The 17,297-nt window shown below is 46.6% G+C and overlaps 1 protein-coding gene across 1 annotated transcript; it reads right to left on the bottom strand.

Moving 5' to 3' along the window:
- Positions 1 to 1,286: 1,286 nt before the first annotated feature.
- LOC118092732 (acyl-coenzyme A synthetase ACSM4, mitochondrial-like) lies at positions 1,287 to 17,068 on the bottom strand. The gene is made up of 13 exons (XM_035131191.2): positions 16,868 to 17,068; positions 14,749 to 14,959; positions 13,909 to 14,116; positions 13,292 to 13,435; positions 11,738 to 11,894; positions 10,453 to 10,532; positions 8,836 to 8,959; positions 7,813 to 7,893; positions 6,923 to 7,024; positions 5,566 to 5,693; positions 4,135 to 4,234; positions 3,027 to 3,146; positions 1,287 to 1,757 (listed from the first exon to the last, which is right to left on the bottom strand). Exons 1-13 carry the CDS (start codon positions 17,066 to 17,068, stop codon positions 1,671 to 1,673), a joined length of 1,743 nt encoding a protein of 580 aa, XP_034987082.2. The 3' UTR covers positions 1,287 to 1,670.
- Between the last annotated feature and the right edge of the window lie 229 nt (positions 17,069 to 17,297).

The raw sequence follows: 17,297 nt of genomic DNA, 5'->3' as shown, positions 1-17,297 counted from the left end.
CTGGAGCAGGGGCGTAGGAAGATAGGGGCGGTGGGGGCGGTGCGCCCCGAGTGACGTGATCCCAGGGGCACCATCGCTGCTCCCCGCCCCACCCCAAAATGCACATCCCGCCCCTGCACATGCCCCGCCCCAAAACGTGCGCCCCGCCCCAAAGCACGCTGCTACGTCACTGTGCACGGTGCGCCCCACCCCCAAAATGTGCGCCACGTCACTGCGCGTGGCACGCCCCGCCCCAAAACAGGGCCACCCCCTGCCTCCAGAACGCGTGCCACGTCACTGGGGGCAGTGTGCCTGCTCTCTGCCCCCGGTGGCGGAGCATGAAGCTCCGCCGCTGAGCTGGAGACTGGAGCATGTCAGCAATAAAATCCCCGGTGCCAGTGAAGTTAACTCTTTCTTCAAAGAAACCAAAACAGCACAGGTCTAGTGTTCACAGCAACTCTTCCTAGTAGGTCTTGTCCTAATGAGGCCCCAGTTGTGAGGACTGAAGGTCCCTGCCTTCCCACTGCTCTCTAAGATGGCTTCCCCAGCAGCCTAAGGCTCCTTCGTCTCATCTCTCTTTGCTCTGCCCTCTTCATTCCTCTTTATGTTCTGGGAGTCCATGGGGGAGGAGAGGTGATCGCAGCAGGAAGGGGAGACTCCCCTGGCTTCTTCAGCAGCCCGACTCATCTCTGCCTCTTGGCCCCTCCTTCTCACCAGCCTCCTCTTCTGCCACTGATTCTGGGCTGCTCTCTGCCACAGCCTCTTCCTTCTCACTAAATCATGTTACCTCTCCGGCTTCTGACCCCTCCTCCTCCTGGTCGGCTCCCTCTTCTCCCTCTGGCCACTCACCACCACCCTATCACCAGTCTCCTGGTAGTGAGCATTCTTCCCCTGGGGGTTTTCTTGGAGTTCCCCAGCTGGTGCCTCCCACCCGTCCTTTGCATCCAGCCACTCCATGACATGACTTTATTCACCTTTCACTCTTGACCGAAGGCCACATTCTCTTCATAAGGCAAACCTTATGAAGGTCATGCCAATAGTGGGTCAGGGTCAGGGCCATAGGCAAAAGTGACTGGAACAATGAATATAGATTTTACCTTTGTACAGTAGGCTAGTTTCTGTCCACAGCTGCAGGTGGCTCTCCACCCAAACAACAAAGAGCCATTCTCAGAGTTCAAGGTCACCTTTATTTGCACAAAGTTTGTTAGGCAATGTTGGCTATTTATTGAGCTTTCCTTCTGATTTGTGTGTGGCAAGCAATCATTGTTTGTTTGTTTATTATTTCTATTCAATTTATATACCACCCTTTAACCAAAGATCCCAGTACATTAAAGTTGTACTGCTTGAAGTAGATGTCCATTTGCTTCCACTGTGCTCTTCTTGAAAATTTGTAAATAAAGTGAGTATTTCGAAATCTCCTGAGGTCTCTCCCATCCACTTAAATCTCGGGTTGCTGTCTCAGACTTGTCACTGCGTGGAAGAGTGGGTGGCACTTAACAAGGGATATTTAAAGTCCATGGATATCTCTGCATAGTAATGGTACAGCCCTTACATTGTTTATCATCCCTACAGCCTCTAATCCGGATGTTCCAAGTCCAGCCAAGAGTTGGGTCATTCCAATATCAACAAGCCTTGAATAACGTCCATGGTGTTCAAGGAAACTCGGTAGTGGTGCAATCTCTCCCATTGTGTTAAACTCGCCCCCATTCTTTGTTTCTCAACTCATTCCGTCTGATTTTCCCTGTGATTGTCTTCGGCAGCTCCTGGACAAACTCCATCTAGCAAAACGAGAACAACAGCAAGAAAGGAAGCATGGAAAATCAACCCATAGAGTGACTTCCTTATATACAACAGCTACGGCTGTTTAGCATAGTGTGAAATGCAGGTGGGGTGTCTGCTGAGAATAATGACAGTCTATATGTGGGCTGGCTTTTACAGGCAGTAGGATGAAGGAAGTTGTAATTCAGCAGCACCTGGAGGGCCAAAGGTTCACTGCACCTGGTCTAGGAAAAATGCACCGCTTCGGATTACAGGTGGGGGGCTGTTATTTCTGAGCAATCTGTTTGCAGAGGCATGGGCTCTGAGATCAGTGCATCTATCAGTTGATGAGTGTTGCAAACAGGGCTGAATTTAGTTAGCCTCCGACATTTATGGACTTGTTCATGAATGGTGAATATGGGTTACTTCTCTGAGCTTTTCAAGGAGGGTGTGGAATTCAGCATCCAGATTAGGGGAATGGGCATCTGTTACTAGTGACAGTGGGTGTCCCAACTAGAGTTGTTCTTATTACGATGTATTTAATAACACAGCATTCTTTATCAAGCCATGTACATTTAAGGCACTATTGTACCACTTTAACATTAAGCGCTCTCCTCCCTAAAGATTATTGGGAGCTGTAGTTTGTTAAGGGTTCTTGGATACCCCTATTTCTCTCTCAGAGATAAATTCCCAGAGTTCCTGGGAAAAGGGGTTGACTGTTAAACCACTCTGGGCATTGCAGCTCAGAACCCTTAACAAACTACACTTCCCAATATATTTGGGGGGAAGCCAAGATTGCTAGTGGCGTAAAAGTGTTTTAAATGTTTGGTGAGGCTATGACCTCAGACACAGACATTTTACTGTTGGGAAAGTAAGTTTAAAAGTATGAAAGGAGGAGCCTTTTCAATCCCAGTAATTAAGAAGTGGTTAACAAGATTGGGGAACATAGTAATCATGAGGAAAATTAGAAGTCAAATCAAAGACTAATGATAATTACTAGTTGATTAGATTCCAAAGTAACTGGTGTCACTTCATTTCTTGAAAGATCAGAGGCATCATTATGGTATAGAAAAGTGACCTTTCATATCTCTTTTTGGGGGGAGGGGTATGTTATGCATATATATATATATATATATATATATATATATATATATATATATTGTATAGAATTATATGAATCATTTAAATCGTGATTAAAAATAAATAAAAGAGGAACTTAAGAGCTTACAACACCGCTCTCTCCGGCACCACTGTCTCTAAACATCTCTATATTCCCTGGTAATACTTGCCTTCCTTGGATATTTGTATGGAGCAGTAACTTTCTTGACGTGCTCCTGCAACTGGAGTGTTAATTTTGCCTTGTCTCGGAGTGTGTAGGCTGCGGACAGGACCACAAATGCCTTCACCACCTAAAAGGCAGAGTTGGCATATAAGCAAAGACAATCTCCCCCCCCCCCCACCTCTCTCTCATACACAAATAGGGGCTGTGCCCCTGTTCACTCTAGTCACCAACACCCCTGCCACACACTCTGCACGAACCCTAGAAAGCCTCCCCTCCTCAAATATTTGGTATGTCCTGCATGTGAGCATCCCACAGATGGCACTGGGATAACAGGATGAGGGGTTAGGTGGACTATTGGCCTGTTCCAGACAGGGCTCTTACCAACAACAACAACAACAACAACAACAACAACAACAACAACAACAACATATCACCCATCTGACTGGGTTGCCCCAGCCACTCTAGGCAGCTCCCAACAAAATATTAAAAAACGCAATAAAACATCAACCACTAAAAACTTCCCTGTCCAGGGCTGCCTTCAGATATCTTCTAAAAGTCATACAGTTACTTATCTCCTTGGCATTGGGTGGAAGGGCATTCCACAGGGTGGGTGTCACTACCAAGAAGACCCTGTGCCTGGTTCCCTGTAGCTTCACTACCTGCAGTGAGAAAACTGCCAGAAAGCCCTCGGAGCTGGACCTCAGTGTCCGGACTGGACGATGGGGGTGGAGATGCTCCTTCAGGTATACAGGGCCAAGGCAGATTGGGGTTTTAAAGGTCAGCACCAACACTTTGAATTGTGCTTGGAAACATACTTGTTTTAAAAATAAAATATTTATCGACCAACCCTGTGAGGTACGTTAAACTGAGCAGCAGTGACAGGCCCCAAGAGCACCCGGTGATCTTCATGGCTGTGTGACTGGCAGGTTTGAACCCTGGTCTCCCAGGATTTAGTCTGAGCACTATACAACTCTAACCACTGCAGCATACTAGCTCTCTTAGCCCCAGGCAGCATGACCAATAGCCTGGGATTATGGGAGTTGCAGTCCAGTGAAACCTGGAAAGCCACAGGTTCCCCAGCCCTGCTGGACAGATGCTCTTTCTGCAATTGTTACCTCTCCTCTAAGTGGGTCTGGGCTGCTGACGGCTGCGGCTTCTGCTACTGCTGGATGTTCCAAAAGGGCACTTTCTATTTCAAATGGTCCAATGCGATACCTAATAAATTGACATAATAACAACAAAGCAAGTATGAACACTGGGGAAATTGTAGGGGGGAAGATGCCCGGCACGGAAATGTCTCTTAACCTGAATAATGTCTATTTTGCATATGAGGAGTATATTAGTTGCATTTGTTGGAACTTGGGGTGAAAACACAGACATCTGACGTATAAAGAAGCTTACAGCTAACAGTTGAAAACTAGCATACGTTGCAGAAAACAATAAACCACAGACAGGGAACCGCTGAATAACAACTGCTACCAATCTAGATAATCATAGCATCCCCTTTAACTCTCCTCTGAGGGGCTCAAAGTGTCCTTCACCCCTCTGCATGTTAGCTTCACAACAACCCTGTGAGGTAGATCAGCCTGAAAGTCTATGACTGGTTGAAGGTCTCCCGGATCTTCGTCCAATATAGCCACTTTCACATCTCCACGGAGGTGGTGTTGTGGGCTTGCCCCGAATGAACTCTCGCGATGGGGGCTGAGAGCAGCCCCCTCGCGAGGAGGGAGTTCCCGCCTCCGTCAGACCCCGGCCAGCCATTAGGGTTGGCCGGGAGGCAGGGCTTAGCATCTTTTAAACTGGCTGGAGGCGGGAACTCAGCCTTTCTTGCCCCAGCACCCAACCCGAATGGATCACCCGCCCACCCACCCTGTAGGCTAGGCAGGTTAGGCTGACGCTGCTATGGACTTCTGTTGGTCGCCTTGGTTGGCCGGGGGGCCTGGTAGGACTTTTTCCACTTGGGGCTAGCCAAGCTGGTTTTTTCACCTACCTCATAGCAATTCGTCACAACTTGGTTTTGCGGTTAGGCATTGGAAATTTGCATAAAAGAAGAAGGGGGGGCAGTTTGCGTCATCCTCTGCCCAGAAATTGGAGAAGTAATTCCGTTAAAGGGATTCCGGGGGCGGTAGCTTTGTCCTGAGCCTGCGGAGGACAGGGCCTTATGGCACCCCCCAACGGTGGCCACAGGAGGTGTTCCAGTAGATGTACATCACCGGGCTCCTTTCTGGTGGTTAATTTCTCCCAGACTGTAACACACGGGTTACAGTCGGATATAGCCGGTTAGGTTCCAATGCCTAAGCCAATACCGCTCATCATTCGTAACCAATAAAGTTGTGGCCTTTTCGCCCACTTAAATTTATTCACTGTGTCTTGTATCTTATTTCATGTGGAGGGAGGGGCATTGCCACACAACCGGCTGCTACAGAGCACTGGCTGATTAGAATCTTGTTCGTGCCAATGCAAGATGGTTTGGGGATCCTGAAGTATCCAGGTTCAAAGAGCTACAGAAGCACACAAAAATCAGGAAAGGGAGAGAACAAACCAACCCTGCAGAATTGATGATATCGTCAGCTCTCCCGATAAACCAAACGTATCCATCTTTATCCATCATTCCTCTGTCCCCAGTCACGTAAAAATCCCCTCGTTCTGTTGCAGCTGTTTTCTCTGGGTTATCCTAATGAAAACAGTTCAGAAAGGGGGAATGAACCACAGGAACATTTTGCCCCAGGGCTGCAGTTATAGGAGCATCGGAAGTTGCCTTACCCCGAATCAGAACATTGGTCCATTTAGTTCAGTATTGTCTCTACAATGACTGGGAACTCCGGATTGTTAAGGGTGCTGAGAGAAGGTTAGGAGGTCCCTATTCCCTATTCCCCTCACAGAACTACAGTTACCAGAGTTCAATGAGAAGATGGAATGGTGGTTAAGCCAAACACAATGCCTTTTTATGTGTTTCATCAGTATGTTTGTTTTCATGCACAGTGTCCCCTAATATATGCATTTATGTAATATTGGTTGGTTGGCAAACTGCACAGCATATCTTCAGCCAGGCTTGTGGCTGACTAACATTCGGGGCTTTTTTCAGCCGGAACTCACTGGAACTCAGTTCCGGCACCTCTCAGGTGGGCATCATTGCCATTCTAAGAGAACACGGTTCATAGTGAGTTACAGTACCTCTTTGTCTAGAAAAATAGCATTCCTAATACCCTATATCCTTTTTAATGTGTTTGTGGGAGGGGCTTGGAGGGAGAGGGGTCATTATTTTGTTTTGTTCTTCTTTTTATTATGTAGTTTGTGTTTTTATCTTGCATTTTTATGCTGTGAGCCACTCGATCTACAGATGAAGGGTGGTATACAAATTTAAAAATAAGTAAAGAAAAAATGCTAACGAAACTCTGAGCGGTGCAAATTTTGAAGGACAGGTGTATATCACACACATACATATATATTGGAAAGGGCAGATTTGACAAATTCCGCTTCAAATGAAACCTGAATCTAATCTCTCTGCTACTGGTAATTGCTGTTGAAGATCTTTTGATGCCAACAGGCCTATGCAGTTGTTAAAATTTTCTCAAGATGAGACAGTCACTTTAATGTTTCTTTTGTGTTGCCTTTATGCTGTATTAGACAGACATATACAAAGCATGCTGTCCACTGTTTTGATATTTTATTTGGATGGATGGCATATGGATATTATTTTATATGTAAATAAAGACACAACTCCTTCCAAATTTCGCTTGGGAACTTCCCCCCTGATTCTGGGGCGGTAGTGATGAAAATACAGAATAAACCTGAGTTGAACCAAGGGGAACAAAGCTTTGTGGATTCACCCAGCCTTTCTAATTATGGTGTCTCTTCATATGCCACACAAAAATCAATGGAGTTCTCCAGAAGGCTTCTTACTACATAGTGGGAGAAGAAACCAAGGGGTCTTTGGGGCTTCACTCTGATGCCTATTTCTCCTTCTTTCCCAGGTGGCAGAACATTTGCTTCTTCATCTATGATCTAGAAGAAGAGAAAAGGAAAGGTAAAGGTAAAGTACCCCTGGACGGTTAAGATCAGTCAAAGAAGGCAACTATGGAGTTGCGGCGCTCATCTCACTTTCAAGCCGAGGGAGCTGGCGTTTGTCCACTGACAGCTTTCCGGGTCATGTGGTCAGCGGGACTAAACCGTTTCTGGTGCAGCGGAACACTGTGACGGAAGCCAGAGTGCATGGAAATGCCATTTACCTTCCTGCCGCAGTGGTACCTATTTATCTACTTGCACTCGCGTGCTTTTGAATTGTTAGGTTGGCAGAAGCTGGGACAGAGCAATGGGAGCTCACTCCGTCATGGGAATTCGAACCGCTGACCTTCTGATTGGCAAGCCCAAGAGGCTCAGTGGTTTAGACCACAGCATCAAGCGTCCTCTATTTTGGTGTGTCACGACAGCTGTACTCTGTGGTTTCGGCTGGTGCCCATTTGGATTAGTGTGGCAGAAAGCAAGGAGGCCAGCAGTAGGTAGAACCAAATGACTGGCAAAGTGAACTAATTCTAGTTTTGTCTCCATCTTCTTCCCTGTTGAGTTTTACAAGAGCAACACTGAGACTAAGGAGGAAGGGGGAAGCTGGCAGCTGGGGCCACCCCGAGACTGGTTGTAAGTAGGCAGATAGGCAGCTGTGGGGGGAGGGTGTTGGCTGAACGTGGACTGACGTTGGTAGTGCAGTGCCCCATTTCCCCTAATGGACCAGCCTTCACTGGCTGTCATTTAAAAATGGATAGGAGCTAAAAAAAAAGAAAAAAGGAACCACTCACCTCGATTTGATATGGTGCACATGCCTTTCCCATTGAACCGGGTTTAATTTTCATCCCTTTTTTAACTGCACAAATCATACCCTGTTTAAAAGAAGATTGTTACATATTGCTTAGAAAGGGACTATATGGCATTTCCCCAACAGCTTTTGATATCTTTGCATCTTGATCTTCTGCATGTTTACACTGAAGTGATGCGCAAGGATTTCAAATGGCATATTCCCAAGTTTCTGTAGCTTTACAACGTTTGACTAGGGCCAGGTCTACACTAACCTATTAGATATATTGTTCTAAAACATCACAGGTTATACTACTAAAACAACAACAACACACCTTCCTTATCTTGTTTCCTTCATAACAAAGCAGTTTCCCTACTGCCCGGTTCCTGGTTACTCTGCAGCGCCCTATGGTGTCTCATTTTAATAACGCATTATTAACGTCACAAGCAAAACGTAGCATGTCCAAATATGTTATGATAACCCTTCCTTAACCCTTCCTTAACGTTATAAATCATGAGTGTAGATCTGCCCTAGGTTTCAATAAATAGCAGGGGGTGTCACTGCCTTTGTTTGAACCAGGTGCAGAAGTTGGGCCTGAACCCAAAAGACATCACTATTCTTTTTAACCCGCCCTTTTTTGCTTCAACAGAAACCCCTTTCTCGGGAGGCAAATTGGTGATGCTTAAAGGCAATCAACTTGGCCCAGAACCTGAGCTGCAGGTGCAGGTGTGGGGGAAGCTGACAGATACTCACAAAACCCTCAATCCTCCTTTTAGGCAAGGAAGAAGCATTTTATGTGAGTTCAATGACAACTATTTAATTACCCAGTGGAAACACTAAATGGGGGTGCAAAGCAGGGGGTCAGTGAAGGGAGGAGAGGGGGTGTGGCTGGGGAGGGATATGATATGAGGAGAATCCTGAGGGCCAGATAGCAAGGCTTGGCATCCACCTTGGCCCATGTGTTTGAGGTCCCCTATCTCGATCTTAAAAGATCATTGAAAGCATAAGAATAAACAGGAGCACCTACCGTTTCTGTCTGTCCATAGAGATCGAAGATGTGGAGTCCCGTCATGTTCTTCCACTGCTCCATCACTTCAGGATTCAGAGGTTCCCCTCCACTTAAGCAGTACTGCAGACTCATGAACTTATAACTGGATGTGGGTGAACAAAATAAGAGACCCCTGTGATGTACTAAGCTTGGGTCCTAGAACAATAGGCAAGTAGGATCCTAGAATGCAACAACTGATTGGCTTGCAGGAGAAGACCAATCAGGCTCCAGGAGGGAAGCAGAATCAGCCAGTCAGACGGGACCCATTGTGTAAATAATGTATATAAAAGCCTGAGGTTTATGGGGCATCTCATTCACTGTTTTACAAGCTGCAATAAAGAGCATGAAGACACTACAGGACTCCGAGTATATTTCACTGGCGACGAAGGTGGGCATTTTATGTAGCATCTTAGAAATGCACAGTTCAAGGAGGGGGTCATCAACAAGGCCTGGCAGGTTGTTGGGAGTTACACTCAATGGGGAAAGAACATGAACTCTATTCAGTCATTTGGTGGCTGTGGGTAAGGAATAGGTGAAGGGGGTATCTCTAGAGCACAGCTGGCTCACCCCACCCCCATAGACCCCAACATCATAGCTGTCAAGTTCTCCCTTTTTCAAAGGGAAATTCCCTTATGCTGAATAGGCTTCCTCGTGAGAAAAGGGAAAACTTGACAGCTATGCCCAACATGTGTGTTGTCCAGGCGTGTGGCTGGTGCAAGCATTGTCATCTAGCGGGCAGGCCTAGATAGGCACATTCTAGAGAGCCCCTTCTGAGTACCCAGAACATGTTGTACAGAAGTTATTGGGCACCCTAGGAAAAGGACATTTCCCAAGCTTCCCGGTGCCCCAGATAGTGCTTTGATGGTATTAAAACTATGGTGAAATGTGGTCTTAACACACCTTCAGGCCACTGGAAAAAAGGATCACTGCATCAGTATCTAAATATAGTTGTGTGTCTCCATCCTGAGCCATGAGAATGTGTGCTCTTCATTTGGAATCCAGCTTGGCCTGTTTTGCTCCTGATGACATCATTAGGAACACAACTGGGTCCTTATCCAATCCATGTAAGCCTTCCAAACCACATCAATCAACCTTTGCACTTCCTGTTTGTCATTTACCTGACTTAGCAAAGGCAGTTGTGACCATGGTAGTGCCAGGCCGGGAGATCTTCCTCCCTCTTCCTCTCTCTCTCGGCACCCTGAATACAGTTATGGTAGGGGCACAAGTGTCTGGGAGGTCTAAACTGAAGCTATCGGGTGCCTTGGGAAAAACACATTTCCCAGGCTCCCTAGTGCCCAAGGCGCCGCTGTAGCAGTGTTCAAGACACCACCAAGGGGAAAGAGCAATAACCAGATCCATTCTGCTGCTACCACTCCAGATACCAGAAGAAGAAGTAAAAGTTCTTCTCTTCCTCTCAAATCACAATTGCAATTCTTGGAATGTAACGTTTGTCTGGTATTGGAAACAAGCAGGGCAAGATGCCAAGGTTTGTATTTCAAACTAGAGCTTCAATAACATGACTGACATCACAGTATGGACACATGCAGGAAATCCATTCTGAAACGATCGTATTTTGAAAGGAGTTCTTCAAGGTACCTGGTGAGATCGCTCTGTGCCAACATGCGGAACAAGGTTGGAGCACCCATCATGGCGGTGATGGGAAACCGGGACAGAGTCTAGCACATAAGAAAAGGCAAAGGTTGTACAAGAACAACACAATCTGATCCAACCCAATGTCTTAATCAACTGAGTTTTATATTAACTGTCTTGGTTTCTCTCACAAATTGGCCGATGCACAGTAATGCTAAACTAGGGGAGTGGGGAACTTTTTTCAGGATGAGGGTCACACTCTCTTCTTGGCGACCTTTTGAGGGCCACATGCCCATGGTGGGCGGGGCCTGAGGGGAAGTGGGCGGAGCAACCAATGTTAATTTTACCCTTGAACAGAGGGCTTAGTTCTACACACTCTCTAGTCTCCAAACGAAAAGCATTATCAGAGTTCAAAGACATAGTCTATTCGGACCGAAACACCCAAGGAGAGTACAATGCAAGGCTAGTGAGGGTTGTAGTTTGGGGAGAATGCCAAAGGCCAGACTGAGAGAGCCGCATGTAGCAGAAAACAAGCTTGCTCCATCTTCCATGTGACAGTCCTTCAGATATTGGAAGAAGGCTCTCATGTTTCGGCTCTCATATTGTTTCAGAAAGTGTGAATTAGGTACGTTTATCTTGAAATGCAAACTGAATTTATTTTGAATTTATCCCTAATCCCCCAGGACAAACATTCTCCTCCATCCCTAAGTAAAGCAAGAGCAATTGTGGTCTGATTAACCTTAAAGGATAAAGGGACCCCTGACCATTAGGTCCAGTCATGACCGACTCTGGGGTTGCGGCGCTCATCTCGCATTATTGGCCGAGGGAGCCAGCGTGCAGCTTCCAGGTCATGTGGCCAGCATGACTAAGTTGCTTCTGGCGAACCAGAGCAGCACACGGAAACACCGTTTACCTTCCCACTGTAGCGGTACCTATTTATCTGCTTGCCCTTTGACGTGCTGTCGAACTGCTAGGTATGCAGGAGCTGGGACCGAGCAACGGGAGCTCACCCTGTTGCGAGGATTCGAACCGCTGACCTTGTGATCGGCAAGCCCTAGGCGCTGTGGTTTAACCCGCAGCGCCACCCGCGTCCCTCTGATTAACCTTCAGTGGGCATAAATCCCAACCTATTCCACAGGCTCAGAGACAATAGCAATTAGTCAAAAATAATGTTAAGAAACAATCAGTCTCATTACATCTCCTCCACTTCTAATGTAATAGCCACTGACTAGCTGCCCTTATAGAGAAAAACCAGGTAGAATGTTTGAAGAGACAGGAGCAGGAATCTTACATTCAGGATAATTGTTGATTCTATTTGGTGCAGGCTATGTATGAAGACGCAGGTACCCAAAACCCATGGTTCAAAAACAGATCCCAGAGAAGCCACTACCCATCCTGTATCTGCAGTGGACCACATAATGTCAGCAGGGGTCAACTCCAGCCAGTATCTGATAAAATAGAGGAAAGAAAATGGGAACAGGCAATTTAAGCACATAACAAGGGCCTTGAAGATTATGCTCAGTGGCTGGCATTGTCATAGCTGCCAAGTTATCCCTTTTTACAGGGATTTTCCCTTATGCTGAATAGGCTTCCTCGCGAGAAAAGGGAAAACTTGGCAGCTATGGGCATTGTACTGTTTGGTATTATTATTTTAAATTTATTTATTAAATACATTTGTACCTGTAAGGGTGACTCCCTACAGGGAGCCAGCCCCCATCATCCTGACGTCCACCTCGTCAAGTACAGAGAGCGCCAGTGGTTCTGAAGCAGCCAGAGGGGGAGGGAGGGACTCGGAGGAGGAGAGAAATCAGAGGGAGGAACAATGGGAAAGCTCGGGGGGGGGGGCGGAGGGATGCAGACAGGTGCTCAGGGATGTTGGAGAGCCAGGGCACCGGCCGCTCAGGGAGGAAGCTGAAAGGGCATCGCCCCTTCCGGCGCAAGAAGTAAGGAGAGCGCCGCAACGCAGGTCAAGGGGGCGGCGTTTTGGGGTGCCCCGCCTACTTTGCTGGCGTAGGAACAGACGTACGCCATTGCCGGATTCTGATTCGGGATGAGAGGTCATGTTTTAAGCTGTCTCTACACTGTAAATAAATAGCACAATGAACGTCTTTGAAGAGAAACTGGACTCAGGTGGAGTTACTCTAGAGTAGCCACGACGACCCTCTGACAGTACCCTTCAAAGTTTGCAACCCTGATCTACTAGGGTCTCTGCCCCCTTATTTAAACCCCAAGGAGCCTCCCCCTTAGATTAATGCTGATCAGGTACCGCCCAGTAATTGTGCCTGGTGTTTTGCTGCGTTCACTTTCATGAATAGCATGAATGCATCTCTCTCTTCATTGCTCCACAAGGCTGTTCTGCATTCCTCCCAAATGCCTATCTTACTTTGCTGCACTTTAACTTACCAAGTTGCCTTGCTTCACCATAAGCTGGACTTCACCTTGCCTTGCTTGATCCTCCTCTGTCTTACTGAAAACTGGACTTTGCCCTGCCTTGCCTTGCCTGACTCTATAATGCTGGACCCTGAACTCGTGCCAAGAGAAAATGAGGGAAGATTGGCTAGGGATGAGTGGGAGAGAGGTTCTTCATGAGTTTCTCAGTGGTGGGTCTCAGTATTAGTGTTGGCAGCAGCAACAGCTGTGTTGGCAGCCTGGCTGCCATTTTGTATCCCTCACAATGCATTTCTGGGGAATTGTGGAGTAGGGGCTGATGGGAAATGGAAGCTGCCTCACAAAATGGTGGAGAATATATGGAGAAAGTGTTGCAAAGGAACCTCCTTTGGTGAGGAGAAATAGAAAATCTCAAGACCTTTTCTCAGTACATTTTTCCTTCGGCTCTATTTGATACCTTTTGTTGGCGATGGGCCGGAAGCCAAGACTCCCTTGGGAATGCTCAGCCATCTTTGGAGCTCCTGTCGTCCCACTGGTGAAGTAAATGACCATTGGATCATGGATCTTTGTTCTCACGCAAGCATGGCTATCGGGAGCCTCTCTGTGTAACATGGAATGCCAAAATTGCAAGTGCAAGAGGCCACTTCCCACCCACAACCACATACCCAATTTTAGCCTCTATCTATGCAAGAAGCCTTAACAGAGCTCAGGGACGCATTCCAGCCAGGCAAATGCACCCGAGGAGACTGCAAAGCAGGGCCTGGGAGGGGGTGGTCTGGGGAGAGAAAGCCATGGTTTTTTCCTCTAGGGGTACTCAAGGGTACGTAGTACTGGTACCTCTTTTTCGTTGTTAAAAAGTGTGGCACTTTTTAAACAACTTTATGGTGAGTACCAGCACCATTTTTTTTCCTAGGGGAAAAAAGCACTGAGAGAATGTATGCCTGGAAAATGGCTATGGCCTGAGGAAAGTCTTAAGGGCTAACCAGGGAGGCTTGGAGGGCTGCCTTTGGTCCCCTGGCCCTGAAGGTTCTCCACCCCTGTGTTGTTGGATGAAGCACAATGAGGGATACTCACTTGCAGAGTTCATTGAAATTCAGCCACCCACCCCTTTTGCCTTCAGATACAACCAGTTTGGTTTGCAGGAAGTCGCAGCTGCCTGCAATGGAATCCACTGCAGGGGCCAAAGCGTCCGTGGTGACGATACACTTGGCCTTCGATGCCTGAAGTCTGTACTGAATGTCTTTTGCTGTTAACTGGGATGTTCCAGGGATAAGGACGATTCCTACGAGAAGAGCAATGTTCTTTTTAAGGACAGGTGGATCGGTGTTGTAGGAGACTCGGATGCTTCTGGGCCAAATGGAGAGGCCTGGTGGGTCTAATCTGGCCCATGGCATGGAGCAGGCACCCCCAAACTTCAGCCCTCCAGATGTTTTGGACTACAGTTCCCATCACTCCTGACCACTGGTCCTGTTAGCTAGGGGTCATGGGAGTTGTAGGCCAAAACATCTGGAGGGCCGCAGTTTGGGGGTGCCTGGCATGGAGTCTCCTGACCACCATTTTATGGCAGGTGTGGGGGAACCATTGGCCCACCAGATGTTACTAAACTACAACTCCAATCATGCCTGGCCATTGACCCTTCTTGCTAGGGTAGATGGGAGTTGTAGTTTAGTAACATCTGGAGGGCCAGAAATTGCCCACACTTGCTTTATTGTTTCAACTTGTGGGTGGCCACCAAGAGCTGTCCCCCCAACATGATGCCCTCCGGATGTCTTGCACTACAACTCCCATCATCCTTGACCATTGGAAGTTTTGGCTGGGGATGCTGGAAGTTGTAGTTCAAGACAGTCCCAGGAAAGGCTGTATTTCAAGGATGGGGAATTTGTGGCCTCCTGGTTCTGTGGCTGCTAGACTGACCTGTTCTTATGCAAGCCACGGTCACCAACCACCATTCCGGGATTCGGGGCAGGATGACCAAAACTCTGTCTCCTCTGCATAGCCCACATTGGTTGGAGAGTATATTGGCCACTTTCCTGGACAGGAATCCCAGCTCCTCAAAGCTCCACCTTACTTCACCCCCTCTTCCATTTATCCACCATAGTGCTGGGTTGGAAGGTCTTTTCCCATCCTACAAAATAAAGGCAGATGTGTTAAAAGAAAAGGAAAAAGTTTGTTTGGTTTATAGACCTGATTTAGCAGGGGTGGGGGTCCTTTTTTCAGCCTAAGGGCTGACTGTTGTGGTTTTTTTTGAAATGTGTGTTTCTGGGCACTGTGATCTCTTGCATTTTTAGGTCCGGTGCTCTCGTGTTTTAGGGTACCGTGTCCTCATGCGCGAGCACAGCCCCCCAAAATGAGATGTCCTGATTTAAGCAGGAGAGTTGAGGGGTATGTGATGACACGGTCAATTCCAGATCAGGCTTGGAGGGTGTGTGGATGAGACTTATTACTGGGCTCCTCCAGGCAGCCTGTTAATTGTGCCTTCATCCTTATTTGCTTACATAAAGCTTATGTGGAGGTTAGATCTGGTCTTTACTCAACATATCTTCCAATCTGGTGGGGGTGGGTTTGTACACCAAAGAGCATCATTAAACCTGATTTCTCTGTGGGGTGTTTATACATTTGTTCATTAATCATTTGCTCACTCCACAATTTTTAATGCATTCCTCTGTAATTTTCTTAACTGCAAAAGGTTCAATACTTTTTAAAAGTAGATTTGTTGTGCTGGGATGATAGAGTGTTTTAATCCACTTTAATGAGACTCTTGAGAGTCCCATGGACTGCAAGAAGATCAAACCTATCCATTCTGAAGGAAATCAGCCCTGAGTGCTCACTGGAAGGACAGATCCTGAAGCTGAGGCTCTAATACTTTGGCCACCTCATGAGAAGAGAAGACTCTCTGGAAAAGACCCTGATGTTGGGAAAGATTGACGGCACAAGGAGAAGGGGACGACAGAGGACGAGATGGTTGGACAGTGTTCTCGAAGCTACGAACATGAGTTTGACCAAACTGCAGGAGGCAGTGGAAGACAGGAGTGCCTGGCGTGCTATGGTTCATGGGGTCATGAAGAGTCAGACACGACTAAACGACTAAACAACAACAAATTTTGTTGTATATGCTTGAAACCCTGCCACAAATTTCTGATGGTTTGGAGGTGCTCGCTATTTAGAAGTAAGTTGGCATCAAAGCATCATATGTGTGTGTATATATATTTCTAGATTATAGACTATACGGACCTTGCCGACAAAGGTCCGTATAGTTAAAGCTATGGTTTTCCCAGTAGTGATGTATGGAAGTGAGAGCTGGACCATAAAGAAGGCTGATCGCCGAAGAATTGATGCTTTTGAATTATGGTGCTGGAGGAGACTCTTGAGAGTCCCATGGACTGCTAGAAGATCAAACCTATCCATTCTTAAGGAAATCAGCCCTGAGTGCTCCCTGGAAGGACAGATCATGAAGCTGAGGCTCCAATACTTTGGCCACCTCATGAGAAGAGAAGAATCCTTGGAAAAGACCCTGATGTTGGGAAAGATTGAGGGCACTAGGAGAAGGGGACGACAGAGGACAAGATGGTTGGACAGTGTTCTCGAAGCTACGAACATGAGTTTGACCAAACTACGGGAGGCAGTGCAAGACAGGAGTGCCTGGCGTGCTATGGTCCATGGGGTCACGAAGAGTCGGACACGACTAAACGACTAAACAACAACAACAACATACATATATATATACCCACACCCACACCTGTTAACTGCTTTTCAAAAAAGGACACAATCAGATACAGTGGTACCTCTACTTACAAATGGAGCTCCGTCCGCCATCTTGGATGCGGTTTAGATAGGATTTTTTCTACTTACGAATTTTTAGATAGGGTTGCTTCGACTTATGAATTTTTTCTCCCAATGCATTCCTATGGGATTTGACTTACATTTTTTTTTACTTACAAATGTGTGTTTGGAACGCATTAAATTCATAAGTAGAGGTACCACTGTATTAATTTAGAAGGAGCCACTTCATCTCTAGAAGGAAAATAAATTCTACCTTCTCGATCTGTGACCATTTATCCAATACGTCACTTGCAAAGTTAAAATACTCCGGTAGCTGCTGCTCTCCTTGGCTTTGAGCTTCATACTGAGCAAAAATGGGAGAGCCAAGGAGCCTGTTGTGCCTGTGGAACCATCGGTGATGCAGTCGAAGTATCCAGAACGATCTGAGAATCTGTGATTTCAGTAAAGTTTTCATGGCAGAAGAATTAAACCTTGCAATGACGTTAGCACTCCTTTAGGTCACCAATCTACAAGAAAAAAAGCACGGCACAGAAGAATAAATGCAATTGCAAATAATGGCAGCCACCGTCATCTTTACAACAGCCTTTTTTTAAAAAAAATATATTTATTGATTTTGCAAAATGAAACATACAACAACAACAAAACACACAAGGTATACACAAAAACAAATTACAAACACTACA

Source organism: Zootoca vivipara, chromosome 14, assembly GCF_963506605.1.
Source record: "Zootoca vivipara chromosome 14, rZooViv1.1, whole genome shotgun sequence".
Classification (NCBI taxonomy): domain Eukaryota; kingdom Metazoa; phylum Chordata; class Lepidosauria; order Squamata; family Lacertidae; genus Zootoca; species Zootoca vivipara.
The sequence above is the reverse complement of the archived record's forward strand: the minus strand, read 5'-3'. Positions and strand labels throughout refer to the sequence as shown.

Coding starts and splice junctions, on each gene's coding strand:
- LOC118092732 (XM_035131191.2), bottom strand. CDS start 17,068: ATGAAAACTTTACTGAAATCACAGATTCTCAGATCGTTCTGGATACTT. Junction 11,895..13,291: donor CGGCCCATCGCCAACAAAAG/GTATCAAATAGA, acceptor CTATTTTATCAG/ATACTGGCTGGAGTTGACCC. Junction 7,025..7,812: donor GTGCACCATATCAAATCGAG/GTGAGTGGTTCC, acceptor CTCTTCTTCTAG/ATCATAGATGAAGAAGCAAA.